The 19634-nt window shown below is 45.9% G+C and overlaps 1 protein-coding gene across 1 annotated transcript in view; it reads right to left on the bottom strand.

Annotated features, from left to right (window-relative positions):
* farp1 (FERM, RhoGEF (ARHGEF) and pleckstrin domain protein 1 (chondrocyte-derived)) overlaps window positions 1-19634 on the bottom strand; it is a 265170-nt gene that overhangs the window by 227650 nt on the left and 17886 nt on the right. Inside the window, exon 2 of the mRNA XM_078546027.1 lies at window positions 18859-19062. Coding sequence (XP_078402153.1) covers window positions 18859-19041 — 183 coding nt within the window. The 5' untranslated portion in view covers window positions 19042-19062. The remainder of the gene's footprint in view (window positions 1-18858; window positions 19063-19634) is intronic.

The raw sequence follows: 19634 nt of genomic DNA, 5'->3' as shown, positions 1-19634 counted from the left end.
TACCACTCTGACCAAGCTTCTGGTCACCTGTTATAGTCCCCTGCCGGGGTGGGGGTGGGGGGCAGGTGTAAAACTCCCCAGCTGGCCTCCCCGCTACCCTCCTGCTTGCCCCTGGACCTGTCCACAGTTTCTCAGGCGGGGGGCGGAGGAGGGTGAGGCCTAAGCTCACCCTCGCCCCACTTCCTCAAGTGGCCAATTATTGGCTATTTATATGGGGGGGGGGGGGGGGGGGGTGTGTGTGTGTGTGTGTCTCCCTCAACAGCCCCCTTTCCACATCATGCATCCCCCCCTCCTCCAGGGTCTGTTCTCCACGGGTGCTCCCTCCACACTTGGCCTCTCCATCAAAACCCCCCACTCCTCTCTCCCTACCCCAGACTTAACCTTTCCTCCCCACCATGAGAACTCCTCCCACTGCCCCCCTTCCCCCACACTTACCTGGTCCTGGACAGCGGGACTTAATATCTGGGGGCATCTTGTAGTTCCAGTCCTGGCCACTGCTGCTGTTAGCGCTGCTGGGACTATGGAGCTGCCAGCCAATCAGATTTGCCACAGCTCTATGAGACCATCCAAGAACACCCTGCCCCTTATGCGGCCTGAGGTCAAGTCTTGTCCGATAATACTCCTGTGAAGCATCTTCTGGCACTTTGCTACGTGGTGCAAATTGTTGTTTCAGATTTCAGTTTTTCCTTTTAATTAAAAAACAAACTACCCAAAGTTTTATCTTTAACATTATCTGTACTGAGGATCTGGGAGGAATAACTCAGTGTAACAGCAAAGTACCCTTTTAAACATAGGGTGAAACATTGTGGGAGAGGCCACACTCTTAACTGGTTAATTAAATCATTTTCCCTTTAATCTGACAAACCACTCATCAGTTCAGATCATTTGTGATGACTATTTCGATTGACTATAATTACGTAATGACTTTGTTTTGATATGGAGATCTTAATTTTCCTTTAAAACGTTCAGTAGTTTTTCCTAATCCTATTTAGTCCCCACCTTCGAAAGGGACTTGATGGGTCAAACGGCCTTCTCCCGTTCCATTCCGATTCTGTGATCACAAGTGACCCAATTCCAGGCTTCCCCCCAAAGCAAACCTGAGGCCAGTCAACCAGGCAGAACTTGAGAGTGGCGTGTGGCGGCTCTGCTTTGATTTGCTGTAACCTCCTCCAGCCCTATAGTCCTCCGAGGTCTCTGTGCCCCTCCAATTCAGGCCTCTTGCACATCCTGGACTTTAATCACTCTGTCACCGATGGCGATGTCCACAGCTGCTTAGGCCCTAAACTCTGGAATTCCCCCCCCGCCAATAAACGTCCCTTCCTCTGTGTCTCCTCCTCGAAGAAGCTCCTTACAACCTACTCTCAGGCCAAACTGTGCTGACATCTCCCTACATGGCCCGGTGTGAAACTTTGCCCGATAACGCTCAGTGAACGAGACAAGTTAAGGAGAGTGAATGAGGTAAAACAGGAGGGAAAATGTAAATCAGAGGCACAAATCTTTTTTTTTACATGCATGTGCAAAGCGTTGGAATTGAAGTAAAGGATTCAGAGGTACTAATTGAAATTGAGGGACACGGTAATGTTGCCTTGATCAAAACCAGGGGTGAGATCGGGGATTAAATATTGCAGACAAAATAATATTGGAATAAAAAAAGAGAGAAAACGCTGGAAGACACTCAGGTAGCATCTGTGGAGAGACAGAGAAAGAATTAATGTTTCAGGTTGATGACCTTTCAGACAGAGGCTGCCAAATCTGCTGAGTGTTTCCATCGTTTACTGTTTCCATTTCAAATTTCCAGTATTTTCCTTTTGTTTAAGGATAAAATTCTTGAGCTGTGGCACAGAGCGTGGCCAAGTTTCCAAAAGGGGCACCATGGAGAGAATTAGAGAGATATAAAACACACACATTTTTACCACCAGATTACAGACTTCAAAATAAAAACGTTCATACACAATGACCGTGTGCAGTGTTGTGTGATCCTCCCCACGGCAACCACAGGGTCTGGTACAGAACAATGACAGGGTTGGCAGTTTTAGCTTGTGTTTATTATGGTCTGTGACATACTTCAGAGCTGAGGTGTGGCACAGAGTACATTCACCTCCATGAAGGACAAAATCGCAAGAGATGCCGAATAAAAGTTCAAATTGTCAACATGTTGCACAGGTAAATAAAATGCGAAACCCTGAACCCCAATGCAAAAACATTGACCTTCTTTTGCCAAGTCACCCACATATCAGATTCCAGTTGTGTTTAGTTTACCACATCTGACCTGGGAATTATTCCCACTAATGGTGATTAATTAAATCATTGACCACAACAACAGCAACTTATATTCATGTAGCGCCTTCAATGTAACGAAAGGTCTCAAGGCGTTTCAGAGGAGCGTTATAAAACCACCGAGCCACCTAAGGAGATATTAGGGCAGGTGACCAAAAGTTTGGTCAAAGAGGAAGGCTTTAAGAAGTGCCTTAAAGGAGGAAAGCAAGGCAGGGAGGCGGAGGGGTTTAGGGAGGGATTTCCAGAGCTTGGGGCCCAGGCAACTGAAGGCACGGCCACCAATGGTGCAGCGATTGAAGTTGGGAATGCTCAAGAGGGCAGAATTAGAGGAACACTGTAGTTAGAGGGACAAAGACTGGCTATACCCTTGGCAGAGTGTCCACTACTTTTCTTCAGATAGTGGCAACAAGGTCTTTCATGCCTAACTGACGGGGGCCTGTTTAACATCCCATCTGAAAGATGGCACCTCTGACAGTGCAGTGCTCCCTCGCTGATTATGTGCTCAAGTTACTGGAGTGGAACTTGAACTCGTAGCTTTCAGACTCTGTGCTATCCACTGAGCCAAGGTGGATTAGATAGAGTACTATAGAGTTCCCTTGTTCTTCCTCCCTAAAGCAACACTAGCTACAAACAGATTGACAAAGTGATTCATCTCATTGCTGTTCTTGGAACTTGGATAAATCAGAATGGCTGGCACATTTCCAACAATGAGTGCCCTGAATAAAAGTAACCCTTCCTTCAAGTGGAGGCATTTAACGCAACAAGGCACTGTTATATCAATAATGTCTTTATTGACCCCATACATGCTGGTGAATAAATTGTGTGTGTGTTCTTCGCAAGTGGGGACGAACACTATCCAGCTCGGAGATATTTTCTGTGCTTAATAATTCAGTTGGAATTCCAGGAAATTAGTCTGAGTTGTACCAACCAGTGAATTTTATAGATTAATGACTCAGCTGTGACCCTGAAAACCCAGCTCTTTGACCAAGCTTTTGGTCGCCTGCCCTAATACGTCCTTATGTGACATGTCAAGTATTGTGTGGCAATGCTTCGGTGAAGCATTTTGTAACATTAAACAATGTTAAAGGCGTTATATAAATGCAAGTTACTGTTGTGTTGGGGCTAGAAGTTATTAGCTCCTGTATCTCAATTACCAATCGTTCACCCCTTTAAACCCCTGCTTAATGCCTCCCTGACAAGGAGAAACAGGGGTATCCCTTCCCCTCCCCACTCCCAGACACAAGGGCACTCCTTTGTTTACTGGGCATGACCAATGCCCTCACTAGAGGGCAAAGATTGGCTCGTGGTTAACCACCGATCAGTTCAAAGGTATCACGGAGGTTATTACTCTGAAGAGTTCTACACTCCCTGTACATGTAAAAGCCGTTGCTCCATTTATCTGTTTTCTTTAGAGAAACCATTATCAACAGTCAAGCATTTATTGGGCCACAATTTGCTGGACTGGGACGTGTTTTGGCCGTGCCCTGTTAGTTAGACTTCTTCCTTCAGCTCGGAAATGTTTCAAGCCATAACTCGCTAGGCGGGTGAGCTGATAACGGTGTGGTGAGGGCAATAGGGCACTGGAACCCCAGTGAATGATAGGAGCAACTGTTTATCTCCTTAACCAATCAGATTTAAGGATTGAGGAAGAAACAGAGGAACGACGGGGAAGGAAATCAGGTGAATTAGAGTCAAATCAGGGACAGAAAGAGAAATAAAGGTGGGGGGAATAGGATGATTGGATTAAGAGCGAGAATAAAGAGACAGAAAGGAAAAGTAAGAACAATTTAACTTGCTTCAAATCTCTGAGAATCTACTACCTGCAGGAATGAGATTGAACAGTTTCAATTCTTCTCATTTAGGTCCAGGAGGCTGACTGCATTAACAATTATACTTTGTTAAAAAGATCCTTACGTTGTTAAGTTCCAGTCCTAACTTTCTGTGGTGAATATAAAGGTCAAATACAGCAAGTTCTTAAAAATAATGGGGAGGTTGAAGGCGAGATTCCGTCTGTAGGAATCAAACAGTGCGAAGGCATAAATCAAACTGCAATGTCTACAGATCCACAACTCACTGCGTATCCGCCCCAACATCTGAACTTGCTGGCTGCCTGCTTTATAAATTAATGCCATGCATTATTAACACACCGTTATTGTTCCAGCAAGATCTGGCCCAATCTTACATTGTGTCCCCTCATCGGAGCATTCTCCATGTATCGTGGACAGCTGCAAATCTCTACTAGAGAAACAGAAAATGCTGGAAACTCTCAGCAGGTCTGGCAGCATCTGTGGAAAGAGAAACAGAGCTAACGTTTCGGGTCGATGACCTTTTGTCAGTTCACACACACTTCTGATGGAAGGTCACCAACCTGAAACGTCAACTCTCTTTCCACAGAATGCTGCCAGACCTGCTGAGAGGTTCCACCATTTTCTGTTTTTATTTCAGATTTCCAGTACCTGCAGTATTTTGCTTTTGTATTAGTAGCGAAGCCTGAATAAAGTACATTTGTACCTTGAATGTTGCTGAAAAGGGAGATTTGCTGTAGAAACTTTTTGTCTTGGACTCATCAGGACAGATGCAAGAATGCCGAATTTCAAAGGGAGCAACAATTTATACTGCATAGAAAAGGATGCTGATTAGTTCGCAATTTGACTCTGATTGGTCGAGGCATATGTATGTATACATATATTATTCAATATATATGTGTGTGTATAGTGTATATATATATATATGTTTTATATATATATATATATATTAACACATCCAATCATTGCACCTTTTTTGAATTAAACAAAAGCTTGGAGGGGGGCAATAGAGCCCTGTGCAGTCTCCATGGCAATGCCTTGACCAATCGGAGTCACCGGCCAAACAATTAGCACCCTTCACTGCAGTGTAAACTGCTGTTCCCTTTGAAATTTAGCATTCTTGTATCTGTCCCGATGAGTGCAAGATGAAAATCTTCGATAGCGTCTCTCTTTCTTCAGCAATACTCAGGTTCCGTACTCCCAAGCATCTATACGTACGTCTCTCCGAGTCCCATGTACTAAATGTGGAGATCCCTGATTTACTTCACACACGAGGTTCCAGGGAATAATTGTTCGACAAGTCTGTATCTAATTGAACTTTAATTTCCCATGTTCCTTGTGGGTATGAAGAATCTGCTCATTTGTAGCTGATTGCTCCCCCGGACTACATGCAGGACATTGCTGGTGAGAGCGAATTGTTAAAAACTTGTATTTGCAGAGCACCTTATCATAGTCAGAGTCCATGGGTTCGAGCCCCACTCCAGAGGCTTGACACATAATTTAGGCTCTGGCACTCCCAGTGCAGTACTGAGGGAGTGCTGCACTGTCAATGGTGCTGTTTTTTCAGATGAGACATTAAGTTGGGCTGCTGTTTGCAGGTTTGGGTGGGTTTAAAAGATCCCATTATGCTATTTCAAAGATGAACATGGGAGCCCTCCCCTGGTTTCCTGATCAATATTTGTCCCTCAACCAACAACATAAAGAACAGGTTATCTAGTCATTATCAGGTGTGCAAACTGGCTCCCAGGTTCCCTTCAACAGCAATTACACTTAAAAGATACTTAATTGTCCGTAAAGCGCTTTGGGAGATGATGCGGATGTGAAGGGAGCTGTGTAAATGCATGTCTTTCTTCTGTTGTCCCTGTTTTTTGTTAGAAGGTTCCTTGGGAGTGGGGACCTTTAGCATCCACTTGAACAGGCAGCTGGAGCTTTGGTGACACAGTTCATGTGAGGACAGCACCTCACTAACAAAGAGCAGAATCAGTCTAGATTATGTGTTCAAACTCTGGACTGGGTCTTGAATCCTTAATGCTCTGACTTAGAGGTAACAGTACCAGAAACTGAATTAAGTTGGCATCTGAGTGCAATGTTCAGGGGAGTAGTAAAATGTCATATACAAAGCAGTCACTGGGCTGGGTTACTTCAGTGACTCTAGGCTGGGTGCTGGGGACTCTGCCAGAGTTCCTGCTATTGACTTGACCTCTGCTGGAAAGTGGAAGTCAGGTGAGAACAAGAACAAGTTTGACAGTGCTGCCTTTCATAGAGAAATAGGCCAGAACTCTCTATCAGATGGGCAATGATCCCTTCGATGAGGTACAGGTAGAACTGTATCAGAAGGAGCCATCGCTTCAGAATAGCAGCATAACGAAAGGAGGAAATTGGCAGGAAATAAATTCGAGTCCAACTTCTCTTTCCTCATTTCACTAACTTCTTGACCCTGACCTCCAGCCTTGCCGCACTTGTCAAAAAATCAATAAGACATTTTTATCACCCTCCTTTCATATGTGAGCAGTGATCTACCCTTTGGCACAGTTCCATAGGCCAGTTAGTGAATCTCAGCTGGCAATTCAGAGGCATCTGAGTGTCCTGGTGCATGAATCACAAAAGGCTAGCACACAGATACAGCAAGTAATTGGGAAAGCTAATAGAATGTTATCATTTATTGTGAGGGGAATTGAATAGAAAGGTAGGAAGGTTATGCTTCAGTTGTACAGGGCACTGGTGAGATCACAAGATCACATCTGGAGCAGTGTGTACAGTACTGGTTTCCTTATTTAAGGAAAAATGTAAATGCCTTAGAAGCAGTTCAGAGAAGGTTTACTAGACTAATACCTGGAATGGGCAGGCTGTCTTATGAGGAAAGGTTGGACAGGTTAGGCTTGTATCCACTGGAGTTTACAAGAGTAACAGGTGACTTGATCGAAACCTTTAAGATCCAGAGGGGTCTTGACAGGGTGGATAAGGAGAGGATGTTTCCTTTTCTGGGAGAATCTAGAACTAGGGCTCACAGTTTAAAAATAAGGGGTTGCCCATTTAAGACAGAGATGAGGAGAATTTTTTTCTCTCAGAGGGTCGTGAGTCTTTGGAACTCTCTTCCTCAAAAGGCAGTGGAAGCAGAGCCTTTAAATATTTTTATGGCAGAGCTAGATAGATTCTTGATTAACAAGGGGTTTGAAAGGCTATTGGGGGGAGGAGGGTAGGTGGGAGGTTACAATCAGATCAATGATCTTATTGAATGGCGGAGCAGGCTTGAGGGGCCGAGTGGCCTAACTCCTGCTCCATGTTCTTATATTCATATGTTCCTAATTCATAAAATCACAGAATCTTGACAGCACAAAGGGAGAAAGAGGCCTTTCTGCCCATTGAAAGAGCTATCAAATTAGTCTCAATCCCCCCCAACCTGCTCTTTCCTCAAATATCCTTCTGAATTATTCTCCTTTAATTATTTATCCGATTTCCATTTTGAAAGCTACTATTGAACCTGCTTCCATCGCCCTGTCAAGCAGCACATTCCAGATCACAACAACTCGCTGCATGAAAGAAGTTTCTCTCCCTCCAGCTATTTTGCCAATTATTTCAATTCTGTGACCTTTAGCTATTGATTTTCTGCCACTGGAAATATTTCCCTCTCGCTTTACTCTGTCGAAACTTTGAACCCCTCAATTAAATCTCCCCTTGACCTTCTTTGCTTTAAGAAGAACAATCCCAGCTTCCCCAGTCTTCTCCACATTAACTGAAACCCCTACATTATGACTGTGGGGACCTTACGATATGTACAATGGCTTTTTAGTGTAATGCTACACGTTGCCTTTACCCACCAGTGCCATCGGATGAGTTGTCAACGCGGTTGACGTTTCACATTTCATTGAATATTGGTCAGCAGGCAGGAATGGCAAATTCATGCAAATTAGCAATATCCATGGTGCAATGAGTAATAGGGTGAGATGAGAGTGTAAGAGCCAGCACAAGCAAGTTGGGATGAATGGTCTGTTTCTGTGGTGTAAATTCAATGTAATCCTAGGCAAATAAACACATCCTCTACACAGCACTACCAATATATTCTAATGCTCAGTAATCTCGGATTTTTCACCTGTCAAGGTCTCCCACCACACTCCCTCATTTTACCTTCCATCAAAACTCAAGTGAACAGCAATGGCTGCTTTCTCTCTCTCTCAGCTACTGGATGCAAAAAGGGAATGGGACCGTTTAGAGTCTTAGCTTCTTAAACTGTTCGAGGATACAGAAACACTATATAAATACTGCAAATATCCCCAATGTGTTTAACGCCCGCTTAATTACATAAATACACCACATAAATAATGTGGCTATAAGAGTAGATCAGAGGCTGGGAATTCTGTGGTAATTCAGCACCCCCCCCTACTCCCCAAAACCTTACACCATCAGCAGGCACAAGTCAGGAGTGTGATGGTACACTTGCCTGGATGAGCGCATCTCCAACAACACTCAAGAAGATCGTCACCATCCAGGACAAAGCAGCCCCGCTTGATTGGCACCCCATCCACCACCTTCAACATTCACTCCCTCCACCACTGACGCACAGTGGCCACCAGCCTCCTTCAACACCACCTTCCAAACCCGCAACCTCTACCATCTAGGAGGACAAGTGCAGCAGGTTTCCCCCAAAGCCACACACCATCCTGAAATATATAGGCTTTCCATTGCTGTCACTGAGTCAAAATCCTGGAACTCCCTCCCTAACAGCACTGTGGGTACCTACACCACATGGGCTGCAGCGGTTCAAGAAGGCGGCTCACTACCACCTTCTCAAGGGCAATTAGGGATGGGCAATAAATGCTGGGCCAGCGAAATCCACACCCTGTGAATGAATTTTAAAAAAAACAACCAAGCACTTTAATTATACTGCCAAACTAATAATTGTAATTTATTTATCAAGATATTTATCTTCAACAACAACATCCCATGTATTGATTTATGAACATATGAAATAGGAGCAGGAGTAGATCATTCGGCCCCTCGAGCCTGCCCCACCATTCAATAAGATCATGGCCGACCTGTTTGATTTCTCAAAGTTCATTTCTACTTGCTTGTTGCTGAAAAGAGAGCCTGGTTGTCGAAGCTTTTCATCTTGCTCTCATCAGGACAAACACAAGAATGCCAAATTTCAAATGGATCACAACAATTTATACTGCAGGAGAAAAGCGTGCTGACTGGCTGACAAGTTGACTCTGATTGGCTGAGGTGTTGCCGTGGAGAAAGCAATGGGGAACTATAGGCTCCCCAAGCTCCTGGGTAATTCAAAAAAAAGGTGCAAGACTTGAACATATTCCTTTTGTTTGCAGAGAACTGCTCCCTGTCGCTTCGAGCAAGCATAAATGAGCCATGCTACAAGCTCGACTGATTATCTTACATTCTTTTGAGCAATATTGAAGTTCTGTACTGCCAAGTGGCTATTTCTATTTCTGTACTTAAACTACGTTTCGGTTTTGGCAAGCCAAGAAATTCCACCATCCAAATCTGCAATTTCCCACCCTCTCATTTAATGGGCAGAATAGTAAATGATGGGGATGTGCGACTTCTCTCTGTCTGTTTAGCAGAGCGCAAAAGTGGATCATTTTATTCACTGTCAGGTTTGTTTTATTTTTGACCATCACAATCCTAATGCATGGAAACAGGTCACTCACCTCATTTATTTCTCACGTCAAAGTCAATCCTCAACAGTGGGAGAGATATAATTTACCCATGAAAGGGCTGAATCGAGGTGAATGATCAGGCAGATAGCTGCACAGCAGGGAGCATTAGAGAGCCCAGCAAAGATCAGACCAGCAGGGAGGCTAACGTAAGGAGATCTTGGAGGGCCCAGCTCTACCTGTTCGCTGTCAGGGTGATAAGTATCAGCAAGTTATTTGGTGATCAATACTGCAGCTTAACCCTGCTGGACCCTGCCCAACATGTACACAATTGCTGAAATGAGAGAAAGATTCTTACAGCTCAGAGGGAGGCCATTCGGCCTATCACGTTGTCAGATCTTTCCATCTTGGCACTCTTCAGGGCAAACACAAGAATGCCAAATTTCAACCAATCAAAACAATTTGTACTACAGGAGAAGTGGGTGCTGATTGGCTGAGGCGTTGCCATGGAGAAAGCAGTGGGGAGCTATTGGCTTCCTAAGCTCCTGGGTAGTTCAGAAAAAGTGCAAGGCTTGAACATATTCCTTTTGTTTGAAGAGAATATATTCCTATGTATGAATGTATATTGCTTCTAGCAAGTGTAAATGAGCTACATTATGTGCTCGGCTGATAATCTTAAATCGGTTGTTAGTGTAGCTATTAGCACACTCAGAGTTGTTCAGCAAGTGCTGCCCAATTGCAGAATCAAATCTAACAGTTTATATTTTGTTTTGGGTTCTGTGAGCACGGGCTGGTTAAGTACAGTCTGTACACTGCCTATTCCAAACAACCGAAGGAACATGTGGTTTGACTCAGCCAATCAGTGGGACATATGGCTAACAATCCCAGCGTTCTCTGCAAACAAAAGGAATATGTTAAAGCCTGGTGCCTTTTTCTTTGAATTGCCCAGAGGCTTTGGGAGCCTATAGTTCCCCACTGCTTTCCCCATGGCAAAGCCTTGGCCAATCAGAATTGACTTGCCAACCAATCAGCACCCTTTTCTCCCGAAGTATAAATTGTTGTGATCGTTTGAAATTTGACATTCTTGTGTTTGTGCTGACGAGTGCAAGACAAAAAGATTCAGCAGCATGACCCTCTTTTAAGCAATATTCAAGTTCTGCCCTACCAAGTGACTGTATGCACACAATTGTGCGTTCACACAGTGGCATTGGCTAATAATTAACAGTTACAAAGGGGCTGTTTCTTCCCCCTCTCCTACACAAGGGGAAAGGTTTCGGAAGCTCTGTTGGCGCACTTGGCTCAAGCAAAAAACTGGATATTGGCCCTTCCTTCTCTGTACGTAATGTATTTACACCCCACCTCCCGCCCAAAAAGTGAACACATTTCTAACAGTCAGAACAAAGTCCAGCGTGGTGGCAGAGTCATAAAACACAATGGGCCCGCAGAACATTGTGGAATGAGCTAGTCTGTACTGATGATATAACGGTGGCTACACATCAAAAGTCTTTCTTTGGCTGTAAAGCACTTAGGGAAATTACACCAATTCTTTCATATTATTTCAATGCCCTGTAGTTACAGCAGCACTTGTTGAAGCCTGGGTGTATGTCGATCGAATTTACAGCACAGAAATAGCCAGTTCTGCCCAAGTGTCAGCTGTGGCTCAGCGGGTAGCACTCTCGGTTCAGAGTCAGAAGGTTGTGTGTTCGTGTCCCACCGTATGTGTGCACACTTGCATGTGTGTGTGTGTATGTGTGTGTGAGACAAAGAGAACGCGCTAAATCAAAGCTGCAGCAGCTAGATGGAGAAGGAATGTAACTTCAAAATGAGGGTGGACCCGTGGTCAACAATTAAAATTGGAATGACAGCTGGCCAGGAAGTGGGATTTCCTTGAATGGTATTTACTTTAATGTCAGACTTCAAATTAACTGGAGCCTCAAGAACGAAAAGCTCTGGTCTCTGAGGCACTACATCTCCCGGGACTGCTCTGGAAATCTAAACTTAGCTCCTCCAGTCAAGCCATAGAATTACTGTAACATAAACACGTTTGGCAAATGTTATGTTTGGAAAAGAAGGGGTTAAAGGATGAAATCTTGGGAGGGGGTAGCAGGCAGAACTCCGATGCATGGTGTGGGAATAGTTTTTTTTTTATTCATTCATTGGATGTGGGAGGGGGGGGTCACTGGCTAGTCCTGTATTTGTTGCCCATCTTTAATTGCCCTTGAACTGAGTGGTTTGCTAGGCCATTTCAGAGGGCAGTTAAGAGTCAACCGCATTGCTGTGGGGCTGGAGTCACATGTAGGCCAGACCGGGTAAGAACCAGCTGATTTCCTTCCCTAAAGGACATTAGTAAACCAGGTGGGTTTTTCCAACAATCGATGTTAAATTTCGTGGTCACAAATTACTGAGGATCGTTGTCAATTCCAGATTTTTTTATTAATTGAATTTAAATTCCACCAGCTGCCATGATGGGATTTGAGCCTGTGTTAACTGGATTACTGGTCTAGTGACGTTACCACGGACACCACCATCTCCCATGCAGGAAATGTACCAATCATGTTAGGAGTGGAGCGCAGCAAAAGGGGAGGCTCTGAAGGTGGGACACAGAGGGGGGAACGAGGGATCGCCCTAATAACACAGATTTAGTGAGGTCAGGTGGGATAGCACAATTACAATCGCAAAGGATATGACTGGCAACCATGCCCAGGGTGTTCCCAAAGGTGTGGGCAAGGCAGAGACTAATTTGTTAACTTTATTATGCAATATTATTGTTGTGATCTGGAACATGCTGCCTGAAAGGGCAGTGGAAGCAGATTCAATAGTAACTTTCAAAAGCGAATTGGACAAATACTTGAAAAGGAAAAATTCACAGGGCTGTGGGGGAAAGAGCAGCGGGAGGGGACTGATTGGATAATTCTTTGAGAGAGCCAGCACAGGCACGATGGACCAAATGGCCTCCTCCTGTGTTGCCAGCCTCCAGTACCCTGTAAACCAGTTGGACACAAGTTCAGAATTTTTACAGCTCATCTTCTCAAATCAGCCTCCAGTGGGACAGCAGGGAGAATGGAGGCAAAGACTGGTCCCGAGTCAATCGTGCACAGACACCAGTTAGATAACATTCTCCCACAAACACGCAGTGTGGAAACCTGTTCTGAATGTTTTTGTGTCCGAATTTTTTTTCATTAAAAACAAAGCAAATGCATTTATGTAGCACCTTTCACAAGCTCAGGGTAATCCAAAGCTTTGAACAACCACTGAAATATTTTGCTGGGAGTGGAGACGCCATTGTAACGTACACAGCAGCCAATACACGCAAAGCAAGCTGCCACATACAGCAACGTGATGTTTGTTGTGGGATTACATTGGCCAGGACACAGGAGAGAACTCCCCTTCCTCCTCTTCAAATAACTTCACAGGGTCTTTTGCGCCCGCCTGAAAGGGTAATGTCTCATCTGAAAGACAGCGCCTCCAACCGTGCAGCACTCCCTCAGCGTTGCAGTGGGAGCGTCAGCCTGGATTTTGAGCCCCAGTCTGCAGAGCGGGACTTGAATCCATGACCTTCTGACTCAGGGGTGAGAATGTGACCACTGAGCCACAATTACACACATAAATGCAAACCAAAAAACATTCTGTACATTGTAAGGTCATGTTGCAACTGAAAGGAACTTTGAGGAACATGATTCACAGGAGTATGGGCAGTCAATGTTCAGTGCTATCCAAACACTGCATGTACTTATAACCCCCACCGTTACAGAGTTGCCTCTAGCTCCCCATAAATGCATCTCCAGTGTCTCATTTATCCACTCCCAATTAAACAAGCTCTCCTTGGGGCATCCTGTTTCCTGTTTCTCCACAAAATTTCAAACAGCAGCCTGTCTTTAAAACATTGTATAATGTGGAAAGCAGACATGTTCCCCACCTAACTGGTTTTAATCAACACCCACCTCTCTGCTGCACAATCCAGAAGGAATGAATAGCTTTTGTCTAGCCAGAGGCTGAAGACTACATTGCAATGACCTCTCACAGTTGTGATTTCAATTAGTTCCACACTATAAGGTGAAGATTGTCTTTGAATCTTACCCATAAAACATTGGAAACAGCTATGCATTTTCAAGCTGGCAAACTCCTTCCTACATGCTGCAATGGTACAGAAAGCTCCATGACATTACAGTATATATTTTATACTCAGCAAACAACCCACTCAAAGCTGCATTCACCTCAAACTCGATCCTGTACATCAACAACCCGACATTTATACAGCGTCTTTAAAGTGGGGAATCATCCCAAGATGCTTCACGGGAGCGTTATCAAACGAGAGAGACCTGACACCAAGCCAGAAAAGGAGAGAGAAAAAAAGAAAGAATAAGTAAACATTTGCGTTAGAGCTGATTTAAGGAGGATCCTAAAGGAGGAGCGAGAGGATGGAGAGGTTTAGGGAGGGAATCCCAGGGCTTTAGGAACCCAGGAAGCTGAAGGCCCAGCCGCCAATAGTGGGGCGCAATTAAAATCAGGGATTCTCAAGAGGCCAGAATCGGAGGAGCGTAGATGTCTCAGTGGGTTGTGGGGCTGGAGGAGATTACAGAGATGGGGAGGGGCGAGGCCATGGAGGGATTTGAAAAAAAGGATGAGAATTTTAATTCTGAGGCATTTATGGCCCAGGAGTTTAGCATCAAAGTTTCATTATGATTAACGGCAAATCTTTCTCAGTAATGTATTTACTAATCACTGCAGGGGCTTTGTAATGAATTTTGTATCCATTGCAACAGAAGTAATGACAGAAACTGCTGTATTTAATGCTTACTAATGATTATGATTTGAAAGGAATGCTAGGTTCTCCATCTGATGCCAGGCCAGGCCTGGGCCTGAGTTTTTCAGATGGTGGCGTCTCGCTTCCTGCCATCCGAAGAGTTGGCGGGTAACTCATCCCCGCCCACCCCGAGCAGGCCACAGCCGAGCGTTAAGCGGCTGCAGGCGGGACTTCCACCCCTCGCTCAGGAGGAAGTCCTGCCCTAACGAGCTGCCGGCCAATCTGGTTGCCGGGGGCTGGTGAGGGAATGCGGGAGGACGCCCGAGACTCAGTCTGGGCGCCAGAGGCCAAGGTAAGTTTAAAGGGTCCCAGGGTGGGGAGGGTAGGGAAGGCCTGACTGGGGGGGGCGGGGGTGAAAGGAGGTGAGAGGGGGTGAGGTGGGGGAGGAGGGGAAGAGGAGGGGGGAGAGGGGGGAGGAGAGGGGGGGAGGAGGGAGGAGAGGGGGGGAGGAGGGGGGAGAGGGGTGAGTGGGGGAAGGAGGGGGTGAGAGGGGGGAACAGGGGGGGAGCAGGGGTGAGAAGGGGGAACGGGGGGGAGCAGGGGTGAGAGGGGGTGAGGGGGGAAGGAGGGGGAAGGAGGGGGGAGGGGGGAGAGGGGGGGAGGAGGGGGAGGAGGGGGGGAGGAGGGGGAGAGGAGGGGGAGAGGGGGAGAGGGGGGAGGAGGGGGGGAGAGGGTGAAAAGGGGGGAGGAGGTGGGGGAGAAGAGGGGGAGAGGGTGAAAGGGGGGGAGGAGGGCGGGGGGGAGGAGGGCGGGGAGGAGGGGGGGGAGAGGGTGAAAGGGTTGGGGGGGGGGGAAAGAGGGGGGGGTGCAGGGTGCAAAGGGGGCAATCGGGGTCTCAGACAAAGAGCCGGGAGTGAAGGGGGAAGGAGGCCCGGAGGCCACTGGACCTTAATGGGAGGCACAGGGGGGTGTCCGACTACAGAAAGGGCTTCTGTTGGAGGCACCCACCCCCCACCTGGGCTAAGTTCGTTGATTTGCAGGCTTCCCCCACACAACTTCAATCCTCCCGCCTGCCTAAAAGCTGAGGTTGGCTGGGAAACGACCCTCAAATGGCCAATAATTGGCCACTTACGGGCCTCAATTGGGGCAAGGGCAGGGTCCGAGGCATTGCCCACCCCAGCGTAAAAATCGCAGTGTGGTCGGGGGGGGTGGCGGGAGCTCAGAGAGATTCCCGTGTCTTCAACTTCACACTCCCTCCACCCCGTCCCATCTAAAAACCCGCCAGTGGGAGAATGTAAAATTCCAGCCCTGGGGTTCAATTTATTTGTCCCTTTTTAAAATGCCGCACGTTAATTCCTAACTGCGCCCTTCCCACCCTAACCAGGACAACCTAAAACGCTAAATATGCTGACTCCACCCCCCCTCCCCCACCCGAATGTGCTGAAGATGTTTGATCTGCTTTGAAAATTGACCTCAACTCCACAGTTACAACCTCAGGCACTGGAAAGATCAGTCAGCTGATTTATAGACATGAGTGATTTTTGTACTTTTCCACTTGAACTGGAAACCTACAACAGCCCAGTTGGAGAGTCGGTCAGTCCAAATTCTGGCTGCACCTGGTGGAACATTTTCAGTTGGATTACACGCGACGCCTGTACACCTGTCAGTGTCGAGCAGTTCCTGATGGTGGGTTGAGAGTGCTGCATAATGTTAAAGCATTGGCTCAAACCTACTTATCTAAAACATATTGGCATCGTTTTAAGTTACATTTATATCACAGAACTGTTACAGCACAAACCGTGGCCATTCGGCCCATCCTGTCTACGCTGGCTCTCCAAACGAGCAATTCACTGAATGCCGCTCCCCCGCCTTCTCCCCATACTGCACATTCTTCCCTTTCAGATAAGAATCCTCTTGAATGCCCCGATTGAACCTGCCTCCCCCACGCTCTCCGGAGAGCGCATTCCAAAATCCCAACCATTCGCTGTGTGAAAAGGTTTCTCCTCATGTCGCCGTTGCTTCTTTTGACTTAAACCTGTGCCCTCTGGTTCTCGATCCAACCGCCAATGGGAACAGTTTCTCCCTATCTACACTGTCCAGGTCTCTCAGAATTTTGAATATCTCTATCAAATCTCCTCTCAGCCTTCTCTTCTCCAAGGAAAACAGTTCCAACTTCTCCAATCCATCTACATAACTGAAGTTCCTCATCCCTAGGGCCATTCTGATGAATCTTTTCTGCATTATGTAGGAGCTTTAATGTTCCAAAGTGTTTTACAAATACACATAGGAACATGGGGCCATTCAGGTCCTTGACCTGTTGCTTCATTCAAAAAGATCATGGCTGATCTATGACCCAACCTGGCTTTGCCCCACATCCTTAATACCTTTGGATAACAAAAATCTATCAATTTCAGATTAAAATTAACAATTGATAGAGCACCAATTGCTGTTTGCAGAAGACTGCTCCAAACTTCCACCACGCTCCATGCGTACAAGTGTTTCCTAATTTCATTCCTGAAAGGGTTGACTCCAATTTGGAGGCCATGTCCCTTCGTTCTCGACTTCCCAAAAGCGGAAAATGTCTCTCCCTATCTACCCTGTCAGTTCCCCCTTTTCCAGTTTAAATCGGCATTGTTTGACCAGAGACTCCTGCTGGGTAAAGCTCTACACATCCCATCACCTTTCCCTTCCACCCCCCCGGAGTGAATGCTGCAATCAACATCAACCAAAAAGTTATTCCTCACAAGTTTGGCAAAAATGAAAATTCCCTGCCAATTATGAGCCCACAAAGACATCAATTTCATTATGGGCCAAGAAAAATAAAAATTCCAAATAAGAATTCAAGAGGAAAGGAATCACGCATTATCTACGAACATACCCAGGTTCAGTTGCCAGTCTTCCCCTTGAGTACCTGCTCGGTGCAAGCTATGTTAGTATTCAGGTGTGGGGTAGTCCTAACCAGGGTGTCCCAGGCTTCACTACCTGGACCACTATTGCACCTAATTGATATCAATGTCTTGGTCTCAGAAACAATGCAAACTGGTTAACAAAGTTAGAAAGGGAAGGCATATCAGAGGAGGCTTCTCAGAATTCACAGAGCAAGATGGACAAAGTAACTAGGTGGGCTGCAAAGGCAGGTAAAATTTCAGACAGACAAGTGTAAAACAGTGGAATTTGAATCCATAAGCCCCTGCTATCCTCTGTCATTTCAGCACTCCACGTCAGTTATATTAATTTCTGCTGAAGGGTCCTGCTCTGAAGAAGGGTCATATGGACTCGAAACGTTAACTCTGTTTCCCTCTCCACAGTCGCTGTCAGACCTGCTGAGTTTTTCCAGCCTTTTCTGTATTTGTTTCAGATTTCCAGCATCGGCGGTATTTTGCTTTTATATTAATCTCTTGCCCAATTCTGTATTTAGGCAAGTGAGACTTAGCACTGGGAACCTCAAGTCAGGATATGCCACTACAAATGGCCACACAAAGTCTATTAGAGCCAACATTAGCCAATCACCACAAGGAATGCAGCTGCAGTATGTGCCATCCTCAAGATGCACTGCAGCAACTCACCAAGGCTCCTTTGACAGCACTTTCCAAACCTACGACCTCTACCAACTAGAGGGACAAGGGCAGAAGGTACATGGGAACACCACCACCTGCAAGTTCCCCTCCGAGTCACACACCATCCTGACTTGGAAATATATCGCCGTTCCTTCACTGTCGCTGGGTCAAAATCTTCCCTCCCTAACAGCACTGTGGATGTACCTACCCCACATGGACTGCTGCAGATCAAGAAGGCAGCAGCTCACCACCACCTTCCCAAGTGGCAACCAAGGATTCATAATGGATACTGGCCTTGCCAGTGACATTCACATCCCTTCTTTTTAAAAAATGATTCAATGTAGACATGATTTAGAAATCACCATTACTCAGAATGCAGGACAAATACAAGAGAGAGCTCTCTCTCTGTCATGAATACTTAAAGACACAACAGCAAAACCAGTTACAAAGTGTTCCCTTACAGCCTTACTTCCCACAGCCAACATGAACGGGAAATAATGATACAGCAGAAGGGCAACAATTTACTTTCTTGTCTTCCAACCTCTTAAAAAGCTCAGCAAAACGTTTTTGATGACACATCACCCATTAACGGTACGCGCACTCGGGTAACGAGCAGGAAATGCAGAATCAGGAGTCTGTTCGATTCACCCAGACGGGAAATAAATGATCAATTAGGAGGTTGCTGGTGATAAACTGCAGGATCAAGCCATTCCACATACAGTACCAATTAATACAAAGCAAAGTAGCAATCACCCTTTGGTAGAGAGAGAGAGAGTGGAAGGGGGTGGGGGGTGGGGGGTAGGAGGGGTATGAGAATTCCAGTCCTTCAGGACCTGTTTTAATGCTTATTAAAAATCAAATCTTACCGGAACCTCATATACCTCCTGGGTGTCATCCAGGAGGTGGACCTTGATGGGGACAAGTTTGCCAGAGGGTGAGTGGGGTGGTTTCTGACCAGGTTCTAGGGTGCTAATTCCAGTGTTCTCCTGTGATCCTAGCCTTGCCCCAGCAGTCTGAGGTGAATGGTGCATCAGCTCCACGTCCGCCATCTTTACAGTAACAGCTGCCAGCTAGGAAAAGCAAGAAGGATGGAATCATTGAAATGAAGTTCAATACAATGTATTTTTCTATTGATATCTGTTGTAAGCTACGGCTGGCACAATGGAGGAGGCCATCTACATACAAGACGGATATAATCAGCAAAGTTTATGTTCAAGGGAATTTTCAAATAGGTTTGTGCATAGTACAGAACCCGGCCATTTCGACCCAACTGGTGTTTATGCTCGATACGAGCCCCTCCATCTCCCCCTATCAACTTATCCTTACCATATTTCACCCCTTTTCCTATTTTTACTTAGTTCTGTTGAAGGGTCATGAGGACTCGAAACGTCAACTCCGCCGATGCTGCCAGACCTGCTGAGTTTTTCCAGGTATTTCTGTTTCTGTTTTTGACTTATCCTGCTGTTCCTTTTCCCATCAGGTATTTATCCAGTTTCCCCAGGCTATTCACCTCAACCACTCCCTGTGCTCACGAGTTCACATTCTCAACGCTCTCTGGGTAAAGACATTTCTCCTGAATTCCCGAGTGGATTTATCTGTGACTATCTGACGCTGATGGCCCCTAGTTCTGGTCTTGCCCACA

This window comes from Cetorhinus maximus, chromosome 7, assembly GCF_964194155.1.
Source record: "Cetorhinus maximus chromosome 7, sCetMax3.hap1.1, whole genome shotgun sequence".
Taxonomy (NCBI): domain Eukaryota; kingdom Metazoa; phylum Chordata; class Chondrichthyes; order Lamniformes; family Cetorhinidae; genus Cetorhinus; species Cetorhinus maximus.
This window is presented reverse-complemented; position numbering and strand designations above follow the sequence as displayed.